Source organism: Sus scrofa, chromosome 7, assembly GCF_054392235.1.
Source record: "Sus scrofa isolate SSC_HxYL_T2T_F1_AM1 chromosome 7, Sscrofa_HxYL_maternal_Yorkshire_Landrace_v2.0, whole genome shotgun sequence".
NCBI classification, from domain to species: Eukaryota; Metazoa; Chordata; class Mammalia; order Artiodactyla; family Suidae; genus Sus; species Sus scrofa.
In genome coordinates this window covers 102149402-102174216 of record NC_139389.1, presented here as the reverse complement: position 1 = coordinate 102174216, position 24815 = coordinate 102149402, and the positions used below count along the sequence as shown (strand labels likewise).

At 38.8% G+C, this 24815-nt stretch overlaps 1 protein-coding gene across 1 annotated transcript; it reads right to left on the bottom strand.

The window, feature by feature from the left end:
- Window positions 1–143: 143 nt before the first annotated feature.
- Window positions 144–24729, bottom strand: EIF2S1 (eukaryotic translation initiation factor 2 subunit alpha). The gene is given in 8 exon segments (NM_001444487.1): window positions 144–3010; window positions 4679–4822; window positions 5515–5612; window positions 7273–7379; window positions 11657–11808; window positions 14130–14209; window positions 19692–19933; window positions 24592–24729. Coding segments are annotated over 7 exon segments (948 nt in total). The 5' UTR covers window position 19933; window positions 24592–24729; the 3' UTR covers window positions 144–2884.
- Between the last annotated feature and the right edge of the window lie 86 nt (window positions 24730–24815).

Genomic DNA, 24815 nt, shown 5'->3' with positions numbered 1-24815 from the left:
AAGGAGCTCTCTAAAGGACAGAGAAAGATGTGAATGGGAAAAGAATTAAATCAAGGTATGAAAATTTGGCTTTAGAATGAAGATTAATGGAGGCAAGTAGGTACCAAGAAGCATCACCAGTTAGGTTAATCTGAAGTAGTGAAAAGTCTGTGTCATACAGTATCTTTAAAAAGATTTTTATTACTTTCAAGTTTAATACAGTAATCTGCCAAGTACAAGTGCTTAGACTTCCTTTAATGAATAGGTAATGTAACTTACATTTAAGGGGAGTAGATACTTCCAAAGTCCTTAGGTAAAAATTCATTCTCTTCAGTAGTTTGAACTGTCTTCTCTTAACCTTGTCTCGAATACCTGAGCTGAATGATCAGGAATTCCAAGCTAATGAGGTTTTACTTTATTCCTTACATTGTAAGAGTTTGCCATTTAAAGCACCATTTTCCATTTGGCATTTCACCAAGGTCTGTGTCCCTGGAATTAGTGTCTTTATTGCTTTTTGTTATCAACAGGTGTTTTTCTGAATTAAACTGCATTTGGTTGGATGGTTTCTTGACTCCAAATTGGCACTACACCCCCACTCTGTATAGCAGACATCAGTATCATATGTTGAAAAGTAGTTGACTATTGCCTTGAGGACAGCTCTGGCCAAGGTACTAGCATTCCTCTTTTTAGAAATCCCGAACCATTCAAATTGTTCTTGATGTAAAAGTAGCTAGGTCAAGTATGGCAGCTGAGTAGTAACTAAAACACTTAGCATGTCTCTATAGATTCCCACTAAGTGTCTGAGCATTATCTATGCAAGCGCTGGTATATCATTTCACTAGAAAACATTAAAAATTGTTGGCACATTCATATTCTCATTTTGAATTCTCAACCAATTATGCATAAATGAGACTCAAACTATTGATAGTTTTGTTATGAGTTGATAACCACTTGACCTCAAAAGCAGAAAGGTAGTAGATGAAATTACTGATTTTTAATGAAGAGACTTGGTAGGGAGAGACCCAAGATAGAAAATTGGTTAGTTGTCTCTGACAGTCTGTTCAAGTTATTTGGAGCTGGGTGTGATCTTGTGCTCATATTTGAAAGTGATATTTTTAGGTCAGCAGGGTGTACGCTTTAGGTTTAGTTAATTCTCTCCTTCATAGTATCAGTAAGGTATTGATCTTTTCTCTGGTAAGGATCATAAATTTGTGCAACTGCTGTGGAACTGAGCAAGAGGCCTGCATAGGATAAAATCACTCACCACGGATGCCACCAGTACTTCTCAACTGTTATGGCTTTTGAAGTATTAAAAAATTCAGTATACAAAGTGACAATTAAATTCCTTTGCCTACAGTAGTTTAAGGAGCACCTGTTACATTTTGATAACATTCTTGATGTTGCAAGCTTTAAAAAACTTTTTTTTTTTTTTACTCTTCAGAAAGACTGAAGTGAAAATAACATGCCAATTTGAGTATATCCAGATTCTCCTTTAAATATTCCCAGTATGGCAATGCAAGCTAGCCATCATGGCTCCCTTGTGGAAATGGCCATAGGAAGTTAGACTCTTGGATTTAAAGAGCTAATAGAGGAGGCTAAGTTAAACAAAGGGACAAAGCTTCACAAATGGCTCAAACGGTCTCACTAACACACTCTTCTATTTTCCAGTCCCTTTAACATTTAGTCTTGGATTGACTGAGCTGGGTTAGGTTTAATCTTCTAAGTATTTAAATAGCTATTCTTGGGACTAATTAGTAAAATTAACTTATTTGGTACCTCAAGTATTCTAAGGGATTAAATCTATGAAGCAGACTGAAGTTAAAACTCTCCACACCCACACCAGTTATTATAGCTGTAACTGCAAACCATGTGTTTGTTAGCTATGAAACTGATTTACCTTTATATTTATTATTTATTTACCTTTAAAATAATCAGCTCTTAAAGATAAAAATGATGGAAATATAGAAAAACCATTATAATTGTGTTCAAACAGATCCCTATTCTGTTATAAAGACAAACGAAGCTTTAGGTGGTACCTAGCAAATATTATAATGGGAAAAAGAAAAGTTGGGCAGTGATGCTCAGAATAACTAAAAAGCAGCATCTTTTTCTTAAAAACAAAAACAATAACTCCCCAAACCTTTACCATCCTGAATTACAAACTCAAGGCAAGCAGCTTACTTAGTATACCAATAAGGACCAGCAAGATAAATTCTCCCTCATACCACATGCTGTCATCAATCTCAAATAGGTAAAAGGCACACAACCAATCCTTTAATCGCATTTTAAGGCTTTCCCCCCCTGGGAGTTAAACTTTCACTAATTAAAATTATGTTCTCTCAACCTTCCTTTTGAAAGGATCTGCTATACTGATCCTTTGGTCACCTGCCCTTATATTACTATATTTCAACTAAAATGAAAATAATAGAATTAGGGTCTTAGTAATCATAATGCTTTTAACTGGTGACAATAAGGAAGAAGCCTATGGTTAAATATCCCAGAAATTTATTTAATGTTTGTTTGATACATTTTATATAGAAAGGTTGGGACTATCTGCTTTGGATGCCCCGGTAAATTTCATGGAGGCACTGAACTACAAAGGGGTGCCAATCTGGAGACATCAAAAATGGAAATCACGAGCCCAATTTTATGACTGTTTTTAAAGATTTGTCTAGTGAAATCAGGCCACTCCTTTAAAAAATGCTCAATGTGTTGGAGCTACTGTGTGAAAACAGCTGACATTTAGGAGGGCATTTCATGTTTTGGTCTGTCAGAACATTTAAATACTTAGAAATAAAAAATATTCAGCTTTGAAGTTTTCAATACTGGAAAACTTTCAAGTCTAGGGTTTACAGCCAGGAAGGCTGCTTTGTGTTCCTTAAACTGGACTCTGTTCCCCATAAAGTTAATCTTCAGCTTTGGCTTCCATTTCCTCTGCATCATCATCTCCATCCACTTCTGCATTTTCTCTCTCAAGCCTCTCCAGCTGCCTTGCAAGTTCGGTCTCATCTGTATCTGTAACCACTTTGGGCTGTGGAAGCAGAGGCACAATTTAAAGTGAAGAAGGTAAACAGTACACAAATTCAATCCCAATACTACTACTGCCTGGTATTTTAACTCTTAAAACTCATAATAACTCTGCCCTGTCTGTTCACTTTTGAGAGCTGATATATCACTAATAAATTCCATTAGATAAATAACAGAAGGAATTTATAAGAATAAAACAATACAAGAAAAAGAAGCTTGTGTATTCTAACAAGCTAAAACTGAAGAAAATACATGATAATAATTCCAGTGGCTGTATCCTTCAAACACACAAAAAGATGTACTGTGGAAATGTATCTTCTGGGCAAGAATGCTGGGTGCGAGTTTAATTTAAAATTGAAGTTAGGGAGTTCCCATCATGGCTCAGCGGAAACAAATCCATCTAGGAACCCTGAGGTTTTGGGTTTGATTCCTGGCCTTGCTCAGCAGGTTAAGGATCTGGCGTTGCCGTGAGCTGTGGTATAGGTCGAAGATGTGACTCGGATCTGGCATTGCTGTGGCTGTGGTATAGGACGGCAGGTGTAGCTCCAATTAGACACTAGCCTGGGAGTCTTCATATGCTGCAAGTGCAGCCCTAAAAAGCAAAAAAAAACCAAAAAACAAAAAAAAAAAACAACTACAAACAACCCAAAAACTGAAGTTAGTTCAGGTCTCATGGATGGGGGCCTTTGTGGAGGGAGGGAGGGAAGGACTGTGCAGATGTCTGTGAGAAGGGCATTCTCAGAGGGAATGGCATGTGCAAAAGTCCTATGGTGAGAACAGGCCTGATGTGCTTAGCGGCAACAGAAACGCCAGGAGCATCAGAGGGAGGGCGTGGCAGGATGGGAAGGGGTGACAAGAAGGTCAAGGAGCTTCAGAGGGGGCAGCTCTTAGGGCCTCAAGGACTAGGACTGGTCTGATTTTGGGTGAGAATGGGCCTTTGCTGGGCTCAAAGGAATTATTTCTTTCACAGGAGGAATTATTTTGAACATTGTATATGACAATTAGGTTTTGTTTTTGTTGCCATGAGAAAAATACAAGAGACTATTTTGTTTATAATTCTGCAATCACATTTGATGCATTCCACACTAAATTCTGATGATAACCAATCACTTTCATTGTCTCTCTCTCTATATATATATATTTTTTTTTTCTTTTTTTTTTTTTTTCTTTTTAGAGCCACACCTGTGGCATGTGGAAGTTCCCAGGCTAGGGGTCGAATCAGAGCCACAGCTGCCAGCCTACACCACAGCCACAGCAACTCAGGGATCTGAGTCGGGTCTGCGACCTACAGCACAGCTCACAGCAACACCAGATCCTTAACCCACTGAGCAAGGCTGGGGATGGAAACCACATCTTCATGGCTCCTAGTCGGGTCTGTTAACCACTGAGACCTGAAGGGAACTCCCTGTCTATATTTTTTTCCTTTCCAGAGAAGCCTAACACCATCAGTAACGCAGTCCTGATTAACCATCCCATGTTAGCTCCTATTATAAAAACCCTTTTAAGGAAGCCTCTGAGTCAAGATTATTTTATGCTTTGCGAAGTTGTGATTCTAAATGTATCTCATGTTTTAAAAGTCACTGATTAGATATTTTGAATGCAAATCATTTAGAGGATTTAAATTTCTTAAAAACTTGAAGAACAAGGCAAAATACCCCAGTGTTGGTCTTACCTCCATTTGAACATTGAAAACGCCCCTCTTTTCCTCAATCTTTTCTTTTATAACAGCCATAGCTTGATTAAGGACAGAGAGACCTTCTGTTCTCTCCAGGGTGGTTGTAGTCATTACATACCGAGGAGGAGCTATTAGATTAATCTAAGGATGAAGACAAAAACTTAATTAGGAATGTACCTATAGAACATATAACAATTAGGATGCTTGGAGAACTGTTTTGCTAATCTGCTGCTTTAACAACAAATCGCCCGAAAATTTAACTCCCAACCCTGCAATTTGGGGTAGTCTGTAAATGTAGCAAAAGCTAATTAATAATCTAACCCAGTAGTATAAACGGCAATACTCAATATAAAGGATTATGACCTCTGGGTGTTTGGTGGCTAAACTAAGCATAGCTTTGTCTCCAAAACAAACAAAAGGTCCTATCTAGCTCCAAACTAAACTGATAAAGATTCTGAATAATAAACACCCACTTAGTTTTATTGCTAATGAAAGAGTCAAGCCCAACCACCTGAAAGGTGTATGTGAATGTGAGAAAATATGATGCCCCTTTTTAAGATTCTATGAGCAAGATGGGCCCAGTGACTCTACAATAAAGGAGGTTTTGCATAGTTGGCCCCCCAGCACTAGAGATCACAGGAATCTCTACTCACCGAGACAGGAGCAGTAGCCACAACAAAGAGCCTACACATAATTGTAAACCTTCTCTAGAAATATCATCACCAAGAAGTACTTTTCATAACACTTGTTATGAAACATGATCATTAAAAAAATCTGACTTGATTTGGTATAGGTGGGTATTTCAGCAGGGAGGGAGAAAACAGACTACTCACCTTGATGGGCATGGTTTCTGTAGAACAATTCAAACCTGCTCTCAAGGCTTCTTTCACGGCATCAATGCCTTCATAACCATAACAAGCCACTTCAATATCTAAAATTACAAAAATCCAAAAGCTTGTACTAAAAAATGTAAAAAATTTTGTAAAGCTTTAAAAGAAATCAGAGATATGGCAGATACACTAGTATTCAAATACTTAGGAAGGCTTTTATCATCCTTTCAATTAGAAATTAATCCCAGCTATTAACTTCCCTAATTAAAAAAAGTCTTAATATACAGTGAAATTATATCTTCTCATCCCCATCAAGCCCCTGAATAGTAAAACTATAAAAAACAGAGAAATTTATCAAACTCCTTGAATTCTGGCCACCTCTGGGTTAAAATCAGGATTCTAACCCTTCTGTGCTTCCTTCAGTTCCTTAATTATAAAGTGGAGGAGTTCCTGTTGTGGCACAGCGGAAACAAATCCAACTTGGAACTGTGAGGTTGTGGGTTCGATCCCGGGCCTTGCTCAGTGGGTTAAGGATCTGGCATTGCCATGAGTTGTGGTGTAGATCGCAGACGTGGCTTGGATCCCGCGTTTCTGTGGCTGTGGTGTAGGCCAGCAGCTACAGCTCCGATTAGACCCCTAGCCTGGGAACCTCCATATGCTGTAGGTGTGGCCCTAAAAAAAGCAAGTAGGATAAAATAAAATGGAGATAAGGAGTATGATGAAGACTGAATAAAGTAATGACCACAAACTGTTTAGAACAGTTTAAACACTGCATACCCTTTGACCCAGCAATTCAACTTTTTAGGAATTTGCCTTACAGAAAACTTGTATAAATAGGTAAGTGTATATGTATAAGCACGTTAATTTGCAGTGGGTTTTTTTTTTTTTTTTTTGTAGTACAGTTGACCCTTGAACAACATGGACTTGAACTGTGTGGTCTGCTCATATGTGGATTTTTTTCAACAGTAAACACTACAACACTACATGAACTATGGTAGATGAAACCTTGGATGCGAAACTACAGATACGGAGGCCCCACAGTGGATTTTTGACTGTGCAGAGGGTGGGTGACCTTCGCTCCCCTGTGCTATTCAAGGGTCGACTGTAGTAAAAAGTTTGGCACAACCTAAGCATTCACCAAGAGGAGACTGGTTTAAATCAAGGTTTATTACTGTATGAGTATCACCTAACCATTCAAAAAGAGAAGGAGCTCTGTGTTCTACACTGATGATACATCAAGTGGAAAAGGCTACTTGAAGAAAATTTTGCCTACTATGATCTCATACTTATAAAAAAAAATTTACATCTGAATATAACCAGCACACATTCCTATGTAGCATATATATTCCTATATAATAGGAATGAATATAAAATACATAATACACACACACACACACATACAGGAAAAAATGTCTGAAAGAACACATTCCAAACTAACAATGGTTAATCTGGAGGAATGGGAGGGTATTACTGTATTCAGAGTTTTAAAACATGCACTAAAACAAAATAACCCCCCACTTAAACAAAAAGGGGGAGCTGACATAAGGTTAGCTGAACTCATTTACTTGTGTCAACAAATATGCATTTTATGATGATTCCTAGAGCAAAAATAACTTAATTTCTTAAACTTTTCTTGTTATGAAAAACATTTAGAAAAAAATAGATGTTGATGTAGCAACAGATGCTATGGTGAAGCTCATTATTTAACAGCTTTTTTGGTACACGCAAAATATTTTAAACATCATTTAAGCAATCATTTACCTGCTCGAATTTTGACAGCCTGTGGGGTCAAACGCCTATTAATATTGTTAATGAGTACTTCCCGTTCATCTTCATTCAAGTCTAAGCTATCCAAAATAGATGGGTCTCTGATAAAAATAAAACAAACATACATCAAAAGGTCAAGGTTACTTTAGTGATAATTACAAAACCAAACATAATATCACAAGATAATGTTTAAGAGCACAGGCTTCAGGGTCAGAATTAAGAGTTCAAATCTTTGTTTCACACTTAAATAACTGTGATTTGGAGTTTCGATCTCCAAATTCGTAAAATGAGAATGAAAACAGTATATCTCACTAGATCGTTGTATTACTTTAAATGAAATAATGTATACAAAGTGCTTAGGCCTGTATGACAAATAGAAAATGCCCAACTAATTATTATTAAAAAGAAAAATTTTAGAGATCTGGCTAAAGCAAGCAATTCAAAACATCTCCTCATACAGCCACACCTCAAAGACATTGAGGGTTCAGTTCCAGACCACCACAATAAAGCATATATAGCAATACAGCAAGTCACATTTTTGGTTTCCCAGTGCACATAAAAGTTATGTTTACATTATAGTCTATTAAGTGTCCAATAGTGTTATATCTAAAAAAATGTATATACCTTTTTTTTTTTTTTTGTCTTTTTGCTATTTCTTGGGCCACTCCCGTGGCATATGGAGGCTCCCAGGCTAGGGTTCCAATTGGAGCTGTAGCCACAGGCCTACGCCAGAGCCACAGCAACGCAGGATCCAAGCCACGTCTGCAACCTACACCACAGCTCACGGCAATGCCAGATGGTTAACCCACTGAGCAAGGGCAGGGATCAAACCCGCAACCTCATGGTTCCTAGTCGGATTCATTAACCACTGCGCCACGACGGGAACTCCTATATACCTTAATTTTAAAATACATTACTGCTAAAAAATTGCTAAACATCACCTGAATCTCCAGGGAGATGTAATCTCTTTACAATAGGTCACTGATCATAGATTACCATAATAAATAAAATAATGAAAAAGTCTGAAATATTGTGAGAATTACCAAAACATGACAGACATGAAGTGAGCAAATGCTGTTGGAAAATTAGCGCCAACAGACGTGCTTGATGTAGGCTTGCCACGAGCCCTCAATTTATAAAAACGCAGTGTATGAACTGCAATAAAAAAGTGAGACACACTATACATCTAACATCCCACTATACTTAACCAATCCTATGTAATTGGCAGTCCCTATGTCAAGGAGCTTGAGAAGAACAAAAACATGGAAAAAGTTAAAAAAAAAAAAAAAAAAAAGAAAAGCGCATCCCTGGGGGTAAGGAGAGCAAGGTGTTAGTAGGGTCAGCAAGGGCTTCATGGATAAGTGGCATTTTATCTGACCACCCCCTGCCAAAAGTGCCACTAGACAGGGACTGGATCTTAGTCACTGGCATGTTGGCTGAATGAATAAACAAATGGAAAAGATGAAATAATGCCAAAGAATTGTAGGATTTTAACAAGCAAAGGTAGAATTGTTTTATGACAGAAAGTTAAGATATATTAAAAGACAAACCAAGAGAAAATGGGGAAATGAGACAGTCAATAAACATACGAATAAATCAGTTTGGCAAAAAGAAAAAAAAAAATCTGAGATATACACTAAATGTTGATGAAGAGAGACAGGAATGCCCATGTAAGTACTAAAGGGAATATAAATTGTAGAACTATGACCCAACAATTTTATTCCTAGGTACCTATCATAGAAATTCCCAAATGTGTACCAAGACATGTACATGGAAATTCAGCACAGAGATTCCCAATTTGAAAAACAGAGGGGAAAATGGGTGGGATTAACTAAGTATCTCCTGAGAGAGGGAAAAAAAGCAGATTCTCACAATGAAATACTATATAGAAATTAACATGAAGCGGCATGTATCTATTAATTTGGAGAAATCTTCAATAACAGCATTACAAGTAAAAATGTAAATAGAAAGCTTGTTACAATGATAAAACAAGGGTTTTTTTTAAGTTTAAATAAATATTTAAGTATAAGGATTCTATATGTACTTTTTATAACCTATCCCCACAGATACTTAAATGTATGAAAGCATAAACAATAATTATACACACTAATTTTAGAATACCGATTACCACTAATGAGGGGAATGGGCTGGGAAGAGTAAAACAGTATCCAACTATCTCAGAAATTTTACTTAACTAAAAGAAAAAAATGAAGCATGTGACACAGAGTAATCATGAATTAAATCTAGAAAACTGCAACATGGCTGAAGAAGCAAGAGAATCTTAATGGTGATGAGCAAATGTTAATTTGATAAGATGAATATTAATTTGTTAGGAATATTCATGCAGAGGCAAGGGAGTGGGTTTGGGAGGCAGAAGCTAGAGGTAAGGTGGGCAATGACAGCAAAGCAAGGTGAGAGATGTGACCGAGAGTCCAGAATTAAGGGAAGCCAGAAATATGTAGCCATTTTTGACGGTTAACAGCATACACTCTGCATGGAACTACAGCGTCTGGGTTTGAATCCTGGCTCTATCATTCTGTAGCTGTGTGATCTTGGACAATTTGATCTCTGCCTCGATTTCCTCATCTATAAGACAGGACTAATAATAGCACTTATATCATAAGTGCTCATGAGAATTATATACACGTTGGTTGCTCTAATTATTATTCTCACCTTTCCCACAATGTGATATGATAAAAAAAGTCCCATGGGGGGAGGGGGTAAACTGGAAGGGATCTGGAGCCTCAGAGGAGCAGGCTTGCTGGAAGATCCAATAGCTCTAAGTCCTACTTGGCCATTCTAAAAGTTGAGGAGACAATATCCCTTGGCAGCACAAGGCTTGGGAAAGTTAACAGTGCCAGTGAGGTTGCTTGCGAAGTATTAACCTCTAGGAAGGAGTGGGAAGTATAGAAGTAGAGATAGCAAGTACAGAGAACTTAAGAAATCTGGCTGTTAAAAGGAGACAGTATGGTGCTTGTGCTAGGAAAAAGTAGAGGGAAGGGTGAGAAGTTTTTTTTTTTTTTTTCCAGTATAAATGGGAGAAATGAGAGCATATTTTTATGCTGATGGAGCAAAATCAATACAAGAAAGGCTGAAGACCCAAGAGAGGGAATAACAGATGGAGAGAGATCCCTGAGGAATAGCTGGGCACAGGTAAGGATAGTTTGAGAGCAGGAAGGATCCAAATCCCAGTGTGACAGGAGCACAGGAGGTAATGACAGGTAGGAGGGGGATGTTTGCTGAGATACTGGAAGGAAGTAGACATGATCCTATGCAATGGTTTCTACTTTCCTCATAAAAGCGGTAATGAGAGTAGCAGGTGAGCATGAGGGGAAAGGGGGAGAGTGGGTATCTGAGGAAGAGTGTGGAGAAGCTCTAAACTAGCCCATCTAGGAGTTCCCTGGTGGCATAGCCGGTTAAGGATCCAGTGTCACTGCTGTGGCGTGGGTTGCTGATCCCTGGCCCTGGAACTTTCACATGCTGTGGGCATGGCCAAAAATAAATAAATAACATAGCCAATATAAGAACAGGAGGAGGTGACCAGGAGCAGAGAAAATGTGGGGTAGCAGTTAAGGCCCAGCTGAGGTTGGAGACCATGAATATGCAGTGGCACCAACCTGCAAGACTGTGGTTTTTTCCTAGCAGCACCCAGCAGTCTAAAAGTACAGAAAAGGCAGGAACATCACTCCAAGGCTGGATGTAACAGAAGGAAAAACATGGCAGAGCTCATGATATTGGCAAGAACGTTACTGAAATTTTGGACCATGGTGTGCCTATGATGAACAAGAAAGAGTAGCCCAGAAAGGGTGAAAAGACAGGGAGGGAAAAAAAGTTTGGAATCACAGCCTGATATAAAAATTAAGAAGATACAGAATAGGACTAACTATGTGGGAGCTGAAAGGAGCAGAGGCTGTGGTAAAAGAATAGGCTGTGTGAATTAAAGGTTTTGGAGGCAGAGCAAATCCTGGTGACAGTCACACCCAGGGTGAGGCCATATGGAAGACTGGCTAATGTGGTATGGGCTGAAGGTCTAGGGATCTGAGGTAAAGAAAACAAGAAGTTAGCATTTTAAACAAAACATCTACACTGGCACTAAAGTCATCGAGAACAATAACAGAACTAGGAGAGGAAAATGTATAAGGCAGTAGTGTGAGATGAAACCATATGGTTTATAAAACTACATGATATATCAAATCATATAGGCTCGGTTACATAGGAGTGGCCCACATGGGCCTTTTATACTGAAAAATTTTTATCTGAAGTTGGCAAGGACTTAATACATGGATGCTGTGCTATTAGATGTTAGGCTCTCAACCTGTGTGCTATAGCAAGCAGCTATAATATCGAGGGAGAAGCAGAGTTAAGAAGGTGTTCTTACGAGACTGCATGCTTAAATGCATCATAGGCACCATATCCTGGTCTCTTGTACTTGTCATCAAAGACCCAGGCAGTTCTCTGGAACAGGCTTTCCAGCTGCTCATCCTTGGTGTATTCCAACACCTCAGCAACATGACGAAGAATACTGTAAACCTAGAAACAAAATGAAGAGCTCAACAATTCAAAAGTAAGAGATTTAAAAAAGATTTTTTTCTTTAACATCTTAGTAGAGAGCATGTAAAAATAAATCTTTGGTTAATTTGACCTCAATAATTCCTTAACAACAGAAGATTGCCATACAACAAATTATTTCTCCATAGAGAAATATTTACTTTTCTGCAATAATTAACTCAAGTGAATATAGTAAGTAGAAATAGTACAGCATTTACAACCTAAGACCCAGATCAAGTCAATTCTGGGACAAATAAACCCCTCTGAATACATTTCCTCATCTGGAAAAGGGAGATACTGGTATCTCTCCTTTTTACTGTCCAGAGTTCACACATAGATCAATTATACACAAATGCACACCAGGAAAGCATTATACAAGTGTAAGCTATTATTACCACTACTCTATATGAGAGCATGGAACCATGGAACCAAGATGGAGATTTTAGTATTTCTTTTGCTTTGTTATCATTTAATGGTTATTCTTTTTTTTTTTTTTTTTTTTTTTTTTTGCTATTTCTTTGGGCCGCTTCCGCGGCATATGGAGGTTCCCAGGCTAGGGGTCCAATTGGAGCTGTAGCCTACGCCAGAGCCACAGCAATGCGGGATCCGAGCCGCGTCTGCGACCTACACCACAGCTCAGAGCCGCGTCTGCGACCTACACCACAGCTCACGGCAACGCCGGATCGTTAACCCACTGAGCAAGGGCAGGGATCGAACCCGTAACCTCATGGTTCCTAGTCGGATTCGTTAACCACTGCGCCACGACGGGAACTCTTAATGGTTATTCTTCAATCCTACCCACCCTCTACCCATATTCTTTGCCTAATCTCCTAAAAATAAAAGGGCTTCAGGAACAGAGTGTAAGAAAGGAGGCTTTCGAGTTACACACAAAAACCAAGGAAATGTACTAACACTGGCTATTTCATCCTATTGTCTTATCATCCCAGTAAGATCTACTAACATATTCATTTTACAGTATCCTAAGGAAATAAAACAAAATGGAAGTTTCCTAGAGCAGTGCTTCTCAAATTTGGATTTTTAAAACTTAAGCAGGATTTCTAACAAGCAGTCAGGTGATGCAAAATGCTGTTGGTCCAGAGGCTTGATTCTTTTTTTTTTTTTTTTTTCTTTTTGTCTTTTTGCCATTTCTTAGGCTGCTCCCACGGCATATGGAGGTTCCCAGGCTAGGGGTCTAATCGGAGCTATAGCCACAGGCCTACACCAGAGCCACAGCAACACAGGATCTTCGACCTATACCACAGCTCATGGCAACGCTGGATCCTTAACCTACTGAGCAAGGCCCGGGATCGAACCCGCAACCTCATGGTTCCTAGTCGGATTTGTTAACCACTGAGCCACGACGGGAACTCCCCCAGAGGCTAGATTCTGAGTGACAAGGTCCTAGATTTTATTGAGAAGGACTTTTACTGATAGTGTTTGAAAGTGTAAATCACATTGCAGTAATAATACAAAGGGAAAGATCTGGGTAATGATGTAATAGCTTTTAGATTTTTATTCTCTTTTACTGAGTGAGGTTAAGCAAGATTTTAAAAATATTCTTTTTATTTAAATACTTTTTTGGGGGCATTTTGTTTTAAGGAAAAAAACACACATGGCACAAGAGAAGGGTAAAGAAAACAAACAATGGCAACAGTGCCGTTAAAAACAAGGAGTTAGGGAATAAAGAAAAATCTAAATAGGATCAGAGAAAAATACAGAAATATGAGAAGGAAGAAATGACTATTCTTGCTTTATTAGTCCTTACTGTGGGTAAGTGGGAAATTACAGAAAAAATGAAGAAAATGGAAAAAGAACCCTAACAAACTAAGGTGGGTGGCGGGGTATGAGGCACCACATTGAGTAACAGGCTCCTTCCTGGCTTGCTTTCCTGGATTCACAGACATTTTACAGACCTTCACTCATTCTTAACACACAATAGCTGGTCTCAGTGACCCAGAGTTGAAAGTCAAAAACTTGTTAGATAAACCAAATCAGCTGATATCACCCATAGTTAATCTAACCTTACATAGCTTAAAAATATTAATGGTCCAGTACTGATTTGAGAATATTAGATATCAAGCAACATCATGAGATGTTTAAGGTAGCAACATCATGAGATAAAAACACTGAAGTCACACTTTTTGTAATTAAGTCTTCAAGTCACTTTTCTATTTAACACAGAATTGGAAATGGAAGTATAGTTACAGAAAATGTAGGTTTTGTTTTCTGCCAAGAACATGCCACGCAGACTATTTATTAAACACACCAAATAGTGGACTAATTTGACTAAAAACTCAACTTACAGTTTTGGATTTTGTGAATTTATCTTCACATTTGATTGCTTCCTCTGGAGAAACTCTTCTTTTTGATAAATCAATATATCCTGTTTTAGAAAATTTTGAAAAAAATTATCTCTGTCCAGGTGCCAATGAACCACTGTGACAATTTTCTTTTCTTTTTTTTTTTTGCTATTTCTTGGGCCACTCCCGCAGCATGTGGAGATTCCCAGGCTAGGGGTCCAATCGGAGCTGTAGCCACCGGCCTACACCAGAGCCACAGCAACGCGGGAACTGAGCCGCGTCTGCAACCTACACCACAGCTCAGGGCAATGCCGGATCGTTAATCCACTGAGCAAGGGCAGGGACCGAACCCGCAACCTCATGGTTCCTAGTCGGATTTGTTAACCACTGCGCCACGACGGGAACTCCAACTGTGACAATTTTCACAACCAGATAGCTGGGCTGACATACCTACCACTTACTTACTCCCCACTGAAATCATGTCAACAAAAAACCGTGTAAGAAATACAAGATATTTTTGTTTTCAGAAGTGCATTTTTATCACCATATAATTATATATTCTCTATTACCTCAGTGGAAGGAACTACTAGTTTTCAATTATTCAAATGAGATCCAAAGTCAAAAGATACTATTTTTGTTGATTTGGCACCCACTCATCAGAAGGTCAACTGCATAACTACATTTTCTATGTATATATATATATTTTTTTTTTTTGGTCTTTTTTTTTAGGGCTGCACCCACGGTATATGGAGGTTCCCAGGCTAGGGGCTGAATGGGAGCTGCAGCCGCCAGCCTACACCACAGCCACAGCAACTTGGGATCTGAGCCTAATCTTCGACCTACACCACAGCTCACAGCAACACCAGATCCTTAATCCACTGAGCAAGGCCAGGGATCAAACCTGCAACCTCATGGATGCTAGTCAGATTTGTTTCCGCAGAGCCATGAGGGGAACTCCTATTTTCTGTATTCGTGCTGCTCTGTGACCTGGCTCTCCAAGCACTAGCCAATTATTAGAGTTGGCAAAGGGCTCAATGGGAGCAGCCTTTCATATGCAAATCAATAGAGACCTCCAGCCCATACCATCTCCCCACCAAAGTTTCACACACCAAGCCAATATTCTCACTCCCTCCCCCGCCCCGCCCTAAACCAATGTAGGGGCAGGTATCAGACAACTAGGGACAGCCTTAATAAACCAAGGCCTGCCAAAACTATTCAAATGAGCCAACCCTAAACAGTTCTGCCTTGTCTTTCCCATAGAAATCTTAATAAAGGCTCTGGCCTAGGCTTTCCCCTTGCTCCTTTTCCCTCCTGATCAAAATCGGTGCTTTCTCCCACGGCCCTGCATGGTGTGCCATGTCCCCATCCCTTGGGAAACATTAAGTAATAAAAATCTTCTTTCAGTGGCACTGGCCTCATTATATCACCAGTCACCTTCGTAAGTGAAAGCCCCATGGGTACAAAATGAGACAAACAGTTAAATTTTTATTTATTTTTTATTTTATTTTGTCTTTTTGCTATTTCTTGGGCCGCTCCTGTGGCATATGGAGGTTCCCAGGCTACGGGTCTAATCCAAGCTGTAGCCGCCGGCCTACGCCAGAGCCACAGCAACGCGGGATCCGAGCCGCGTCTGCAACCTACACCACAGCTCACGGCAACGCCGGATCATTAACCCACTGAGCAAGGGCAGGGACCGAACCCGCAACCTCATGGTTCCTAGTCGGATTCGTTAACCACTGTGCCACGACGGGAACTTCCCAAACAGTTAAATTTTAAAGAAAAGGGAGAAAATGGTCTTTTACATTTATTTATTCACACATTTTCCATTTCAGGCATCACGTTTCTTCAGCCTGAACAACTTCCTTTCCATTTCTTATAATGTAGGTCTACTTGGTAATAAATCATTCCAGTTTCTTTTACCTGAAAATGTCTTCATTTGATCTTCATTGTTGAATATTTTCTTCAGATACAGAATTCTGGTTTGACAGTTTTCTTTCAGTGTTTTAAAGATGTCATTCAACATCTGACCTTCATTATTTCCAATAAGAACGCCACAGTAGGATTTCCCGTTGTGGCAGAGCGGAAATGAATCCGACTAATAACCATGAGGTTGCAGGTTCGATCCCTGGCCTCGCTCAGTGGGTTAAGGATCTGACACTGCTGTGAGCTGTGGTGTAGGTTGCAGATGCAGCTTGGCTTGAGCATTGCTGTGGCTGTGGCGCAGGCCAGCAGCTGTAGCTCCATTTCAACCCCTAGCCTGGGAACCTCCGTATGCCTTGGGTATGGCCCTAAAAAGCACAAAAACAATGCCACAGTAATTTGTATTACTGTTCCCCTGTAAATAATGTCCTTTTCCTCTGGCTACTTTCAAGATTTTCTTTTTATCTTTGTTTTTCGAAAGTTCGCTGTGCTTAGATGTGGTCTTAGTATTTATTCTGCTTCAGGTTTGCTAAGCTTCTATAATTCGTCAACATTCCTCCCCACCCTTCCCCCTCAGCAAATATGGGAAACCATTGGCCATGGTTTCTTCAAATATATTTCCTGCTTTCTCTTTTTTTCTCTCCTTTTGGAATAGAGCTTTTGATAATTGACAGGTTGCTCTTTTTTCTGTTCTTCAGCTTGGTTCTTTTAAAATGAACTATCTTCAAATTTCAAGGAGTCTTCTGTCATTTTTTATCTATTAGCTCATCCAGTGAATTTTTTAGACATTACATTTTTTCATTTCTAGAATTTATACTTAGCTCTTTAGTAGAAACTTTATTAGAGTTTCTAATTTCTCTACTGAGATTCACTTTGTTCATTCATTACAAGCATATTTTCCCTAATACCCCTGAGTAGTTATAACATTTGCTTTAAAATCCTTATCAGCTAATTCCAACATTAAGGTCATCTCTAGGTTAGTCTCCATATTTTCCTGTTTCTTCAAATGTTTAACAATTTTGAATTGATCCTGTTCATTATGAAAGATATGTGGCAGAGGCTCTGAATTCCTCTTAAAGATACTGACTTTTTGTTTTAGCAGGCAATTATCTCGTGTGGATTCAAAACTAAACACTCTGTCTTCCCAGGTGGAGTGGAAAGTAACCGAAATTTGTTTAGATTTTTACCCTGTTGGGCTGCTTGTAGACTATGTTGTATATTGTATATGAGTAGTTTCAGGGGTCAGCCAGAGATCTGAGCAGAATTTATACATAAACTTCAGGGCTCTCCCTCCCCTCTATGTTTCTCCTTTCTCTAATCCCTATTCACCACTTTCCAACTGCTGCAGTTGTCTAGAATTCTCATCTCTGGCTCTCAAGTCATTAAGACTGTAGGTTTTCCTCTAGAAGTTTTGCTACCCTGCTTGGAAGCTGTCTATAACATGCACGTGAACAAAAAGCTATAAAACTTATCCAGTGGAGTTCCCTTCTTCCAAGTGTTGACTTGCGTTCAGTTTCTGCCTGCTTTTGGTTGCTCCCACTGTCTTTGGGTAATACCCATACAGACACTTGCTTAGAATTTATAGCAGGTATGTTGTATGGTTTGCTCAATAGGACTTAATCCTCTAGTATTAGAAATAGATCCCCTCTATAGGATCTTCTGCACTTTTTTTTCCTTATCTAATCCTGGAGATCTTTTTGTTTCAGAGTATTCAGATTCCCATTCTATATAAAATTGCCTTGCTTGCATAAGTCATGATTTATTTAACCATGATTTTATTGTTTTCAATTAATACTATAAAACAATGCTGTTATGAAAAATTTTTACATGAATCTACTGTACTTATACAAGTATATCCTTTCACTTCTTCTGGTTGCCGTTGACAATGTATTTGATTCCTTTCTGTGTATGTTTTATATAACAGGAAAGGAATATAAGACATCATTTGAGGGCCTACTAGGACAATGATATGAAGACTTATACAAGTTTAAGAAATAAGCTCAGACTTCAAGTAGGTTAGTAATTGGGCCTGGGGTGGGATGCTACATGTAAATTGTATCAAAGCATTTAGAATAATCAATTGTGCTTTATACATGGCAGCACCACCTAAGTGATAATATAAGCTGCTTCCAAAGTTTGTCGTCTAAGATTATAATCAGAAGAAAAGCCAATAATGTATAAAATTAATCATTTACAGAGTATTAATTAACTAGATGGCTGAGGATATTCAGAAAGACAAATTCAATTGGGGTGACTGGTTTTTTAAGCATGATGCCTCACTCACACTTAACAAATTATAGTGAGATGACTGAAACCAATATCTTAGCTCTACTAAGCTAGCTGATGACAAAATCTATTCAATGGTATTGTGCACTGTATTCAGAAAAAATATGTTCACAAAGGTGAAAATTTTCATGGCGTCCAAAAAAGAGGAACCCAACAAGCAAATAAATGAATACCTATACATCTCTGCCTGAAAGATACCATAGCATCTGGGGTGGGGGTGGGTCACAAAACCTGACTACCAGAGAGACACAGAACATTGGGTGGGTGGGTGGGTGGGTGGGTGTGTGTGTGTGTGTGTGTCTGTTTGCGCGTGCGCACGTGCAGTATGTTGCTTTATTTTTTTTATTTTTTGTCTTTTTGCTATTTCTTGGGCCACTCGAGTGGCAATATGGAGGTTCCCAGGCTAGGGGTCGAATCGGAGCTGTAGCCACTGGCCTATGCTAGAGCCACAGCAACGCAGGATCTTTGTCACGTCTGCAACCTACACCACAGCTCACCGCAATGCCAGATCGGTAACCCACTGAGCAAGGGCAGGGACCGAACCCGCAACCTCATGGTTCCTAGTCGGATTCGTTAACCACTGCACCACCACGGGAACTCCCTGTTGCTTTTTTAAAGACATAAAATATCCCTAAAATCCATTTACCTTTGTCCCATTTCTACCGCTCATCCAATAATCTGGTTATTAATTTAGCTTTAAATCAATAAAAAAACATCTGACGAATATGAATGAACTAGTACCCTGGTCTGCCTGTCTGTCCCTTTGAGTTTGGTGAGTTGGCAATGAGTCAACTATAAAGATTCTGAAAATCTCTGGGAATAAAATTCAAGTTACTGGACTCACAAAAACTAGTCCTGGTATTATACTAACTAAACCACTACTAACTTAAAAGGTCCTGTTTAGATGGTTAATTGGTATCCTTCTCTATCAATTTTGTTTATACAAAAGTTTAAGTTAAAAAAGGGAATTTTTTTTTTACTGCAGTAAATATAAAATATATACCACACATCTGAAACCTTGCAGATATAAATTATTTAATACATAAATTATTAAAATAGAAATTAATTAATTTATTCATTTTTTGGTCTTTTTTTTTCCATTTCTTGGGCCGCTCCTGCGGCATATGGAGGTTCCCAGGCTAGGGGTCCAATTGGAGCTGTAGCCACTGGCCTACACCAGAGCCACAGCAACGTGGGATCTGTGGGATCTGAGCCGCATCTGCGACTACACCACAGCTCACAGTAATGCCAGATCCTTAACCCACTGAGCAAGGCCAGGGATTGAACCCTAGTCGATTCATTAAACACTGAGCCATGACGGGAACTCCATAAATTATTTTAAATCTTTTTCTTACTTACCTTTTTCTTTGTCCACTCTAATGACAACCACACATTCATTCCTGCCAATTCGGATGAGTTTGTTTATAGAACGGATACGCCTTCTGGAGAGCTCACTAAGAAGAATCATGCCTTCGATGTTGTTGTATTCCAGCAAGCTGACATAAGCTCCCATTTCAGCAATGGACCTCACATTCACCATCACTACATCCTCCACCTCAGGAAATTTGTGCTGATAAAATCTACAACTCAGACCCGGCATTCTGCAATTTAAACAAAAGGATCAAGTAAGTGTTCAGTTAAGGTCAAAATTAAAAAAAAGGTCAATTTTCCACATCTTGTCACTAGAAGAATTTGTTATTAGTCTTCTCACCTCTTTAAACTTCTTAAATGATACCAGAAAAGAGATAAATGTTCAGGAACTAAGCTTTAAGTTTTATCTTGCTCCACATTTTTGAAAGGCTTGGGTGATTCTCTACCATCAGTTTCAGAGGAATCATAAAAAATAATGACCATCTATGAAGCACTGACACCAAAAGATTAAAGGTACACCTTAAGAGTAAAATACTATTTTAATATTTAAAATAACAAATGATAGGAAGCATCACTACCTATAAACCTATCAGCAAAACTAAAGCTACTCTTTCTCCAAGTCAGCTAAAACTGGATATGCTACAATCCACATACATAGGCAATACTTTCTTAATGAATTAAATGCTAATCATGTATCAAATGATATACTAAATCATGTATTACAGCCAAAATTAGAGTATCACACATCAAGACAAAAACTAAAAATCACAAAAGATACTAAATTTAACTAAAATGTATATCTTCCTCTCTAATTTTTTTCCGCTTAACCTTGAATTTAACTATAATTATCATAATTTCTAGCGTCTACTTTTCCCCATTACTCCAGAGTAATCTCCTCTTTTATTGAACAGGTATACCCAACTTGAGAACAGTTTTATAGATTCTCATTACTATAAAGATCAAGTTTTGGAGTTCCTGTCGTGGCGCAGTGGTTAACAAACCATGAGGTTGCGGGTTCGATCCCTGCCCTTGCTCAGTGGGTTAACAATCCAGCGTTGCCGTGAGCTGTGGTGTAGATCACAGACGCGGCTCGGATCCTGCGTTGCTGTGGCTCTGGCGTAGGCTGGTAGCTACAGCTCCGATTCGACCCCTAGCCTGGGAACCTCCACATGCCGCTCGAGTGGCCCAAGAAATGGCAAAAAGACAAAAAAAAAAAGATCAAGTTTCTCTAGGAGTTCCTTGGTGGCTCAGCAGGTTAAGGGCCTGGGGTGGTCACTGCTGTGGCACAGGTTCAATCCCTAGCCTGGAAGTTTTCCATGCTGTGCGCATAGCCAAAGGAAAAGTTTCTCTTAACCTTCACACATTAAATACATTAAAAACTATTTCCTTTGATCCACCCAACCTACTTTCAGCACCCCTCCTTTTATGACCTACGAGTCTGAAATCACACCACGGGTAAAAATACATTTTTAAAAGGAAGCTCTCAAATTAATCATAGTTGATTATTTTCATGTTTTTCTGCTAACCTTAACTGATTTACTATCATCGAAACTCAGAAGACAGTCAATAATAAGACCTAAAGGCCTCTGAAAAATTTGCAAAAATTTATTTACTAACTTATTTTTTCTTATTAACTGGGAAATAAGGCTGTCATTACTTATCTTAAAGATGGAACACCTACATCCAGCTCACAGAACACCAGTTCTGCTGCAGGACAGTCTGAGAACAGCTAACTGCACTTAGTGGTTTATCCACTGATTTATACATTTCCCACTACCTACGAGTCCTATATAATCTGGCCACTGTTTATCTTCTGAAGTACCACTGTCCCCTGAGTCTTCCCCATTTTATAGATGAAGAACATGAAGCATGAGTTAAGCATTTTGTTCTGTCTTTACTGCTAACAAGTGACAGAGTCAGAATTTGAACCTAAGACGTTTGAATCCACAATTTGTGTTCTTATTCATCAAGCTATATTTTCTTTCTCTCTCTCTTTCTCTCTCTCTCTCTATATATATATGTATATTTTTTTTGGCCACACCTGTGGCATGCAGAAATTCCCAGGCTAGGGTTCAAATCTGAGACACAGCAGCAACCTGAGCCACATCAATGACAATGCTGGACCCTTAATCCACCGAGACACCAGGGAACTACTCTCTCAGTATTATTGATAAATATATTACAATCAAAAACATCTTAAACAAAAAAACACTATCAATACACATATTCAGTGCTAGAGCAAAAACTATATATTAGTGCAAACTTTTGGTATTAATCTATCCTGCTTAACAAAAAAAAAAATAAAGCAGCATATTAATAACACTGCAGAGATATGTACCCCTTGAAGCTTGACAAAATAGGGATTTAGCAAATAAAGGAAGTAGACATGCAATGGCCAGAATTACCCACCAAGAAACAGCTGAGCTGGTTATTTCCTTTTTAAACAGGGTTTCTTTCCCCCTCCTCGGACAATTGTTGTCAAATATGTGTGTAATGTACTAAAATTTGAGAGCTAAAAAAGTTTCAAACTGGATATCCAAGTAAATGTCATGGAAATGTATGAAACAATTTTAATAGATTTAACAGATACTAACCACTTTTACTCACCAAGTTTCTTCAAATAGTAACTTATCAAATAGTAGTAGTAATTATTTATTTCTTCAAATAGATAATTTTGGGAAAGCAAGACAATCTGAATGTTAAAGAACATAAGCAATAATGTAAAAGAATTCTGAAGGGAGATATGAATGCTACTGCTTTAGGAGGTACAGGTTTTTTTTCTTTTCAACACACAATGTAAATAAAGGAATATTGCTGATATTATGTCATTCACAGTAAAAGATAGGAAGTAGCCCACAAGTACAAAAATAATCTATTTTGCACAGGAAAATCTACTCAATAGTTTGTAATAACCTATTTGGGAAAAAAGAATGGATATATTTATATGTATGACTGGTTCACTTTGCTGTACACCTGAAACTAACAGAACATTTTAAGTCAACTATACGCCAATAAAATTAAATTTAAAAAATAAAAAAATAATAAATAATCTATTTTGCAAGAAAACTGCATATTGGTTGATAGATTTTGAACCTATCTCCTTACTTATGGATATTATGCTAATAACATAGCTTTGAAAAAATCCATCAGGAAAATAGGAGTCACACCAGGTATCTATCACCCCTTTATATGATGTTCAAAGCACTTTTACTTACTACCTGTGGCTGCCTGGGAAACATATTCCCATTAACTCCAGTTTCTAGTGTGTGCCATATACTTCACAGGTTTGTGCAGGGTTATCAAGTGAGATAAAATACTCACGTGAAAAATTTTGGAAAGTGTAATGTGCTATACAAATATAAGACATTAAAAGGCAAAGAAGGTATCAATTCCATTTTGTAATTTAGTTCATTAAAGAATTTTTTTGCAGCATCTATTATTAAAATAAAGTACTAAATGACCTCCTCAAAGACAAATGCTTCATAAGAAAGGGAGCTAAAACCAGGTCATTCAATACTAAATCTAGTTTCTTAAACCACAGAGCCTCGATATGCCAGAGTACTACAACACAGTATGTGTTCTTTGGTAAAGAATACCCATCTTTCAAAATATATTAACTGAACTTGAAGCAAGTTTCAAATACCCTGCACTGTGAGTAATCCTGCCTGGTCAAAAGGTAGGCAGGACTTTTTTCTTAAACGACTGCATGGTCAAGCGGCCATGATGGATACAGAAAGTCCACATTTTTTTTGAAAGTAACGTATGATGTGTTAGAGGCAACTTCTATGATAATTCTAACTCCGCTCTAACACTCATCAGTTACCTTCTCTGAATGCCTGTTTTTATTACATAAATTACATAAACAACGCTTTTAAACTATTTTACTGTGGCTGAAATAAGCAGCACCAATTTCTACAAGCATTATTACTATGCATCTTTTTGAGATCTTTTGAGGATCAGTGACTTGTTATTTGGCATCAGATGAACTGAGAACAGACAGTAAAGCTCTACATAATTCCAAACTGCTGAAAGACACAGAGTTACAAGATTTTTTCCCTTGAATAATAACATCAAACGGGAGAAAAACCAAGACTTCTTGCTAAACCTTTCCTCCACGAAACAATGTTTCTTGTTAAATAAAACTTAAAGTAGTCTAAGTTTGGGGGGGTAATAAAATTCCCTTATCTTTATGTTTTTTTAGTTATGCTTAACCGAAAGATCACAGCGTGTAATTCTACAAGTTTACTTTCATCGATGCTGAAACACGGTAAACCGATACTAAGAGTTATATATAAACTCTTCAACAGTATCTTTTAGTTTCAACTGAAGGGGTGACTCAGTCTACAGAAATGCACAACTCGAGCGATAAAGTGATAGGAGCTTCAATTTTTAAATATAAGTTATCAGAGGAACAAATTATTCTTGGATACTTTTAAACCCAACTCTTGTCAACATCATGGCCCAAACCACCGGTTCCTTGAAGCGGCCGGTCTGGTTTCCACTGAGAGGTAGTATTTGCTGGGGCGGACGAAAAAGATGGAATTCTCAGGCCCGGAGAGAGCAAAATGCTCAGCGTCGTGGGGCGGGGGTGTCATAGCGTTCTCCCGAGACGGCCCCACCTCAAGGCACCCCTGTTTTATGTATATTGAAGACGCTGTACAATCACTGGGCCCACTTCCCTTCACGAGATTCCTTCGTTCGTACCTTGACACCACCGCTCGGAGAGACCGACACCCGGCCGGTGGCGACCGCAGTCGCGTCCAGGCACTTCCCGCTCAGGGACGGGAAAAGGAGGTGTTAACCCAGGGCCTACCCTCTACCGAACACCCATGCCATTGGACACAACCAAAGTAAATTCTTCGAGAAACTGATCGGGGAGACTAGTCACCTGAGGTATGTATATGGATCCCGCACTGGGGCCCCGCGCCGCGCTCTTCAATCAGAGAGAACTGACTTGATCCACCCGCAGCAGCCGCCGACTCTCTTCAGCGTGCGCTTCTCTCAACCCTACCGCGCATGCGGAACCACCTCGCAGCACGCAAGCGCCGACAGACTACAGACCGCTCTTCATCACCTACCATAGAGTCTAGGTCCTCCGCGAACAAAGAGGTC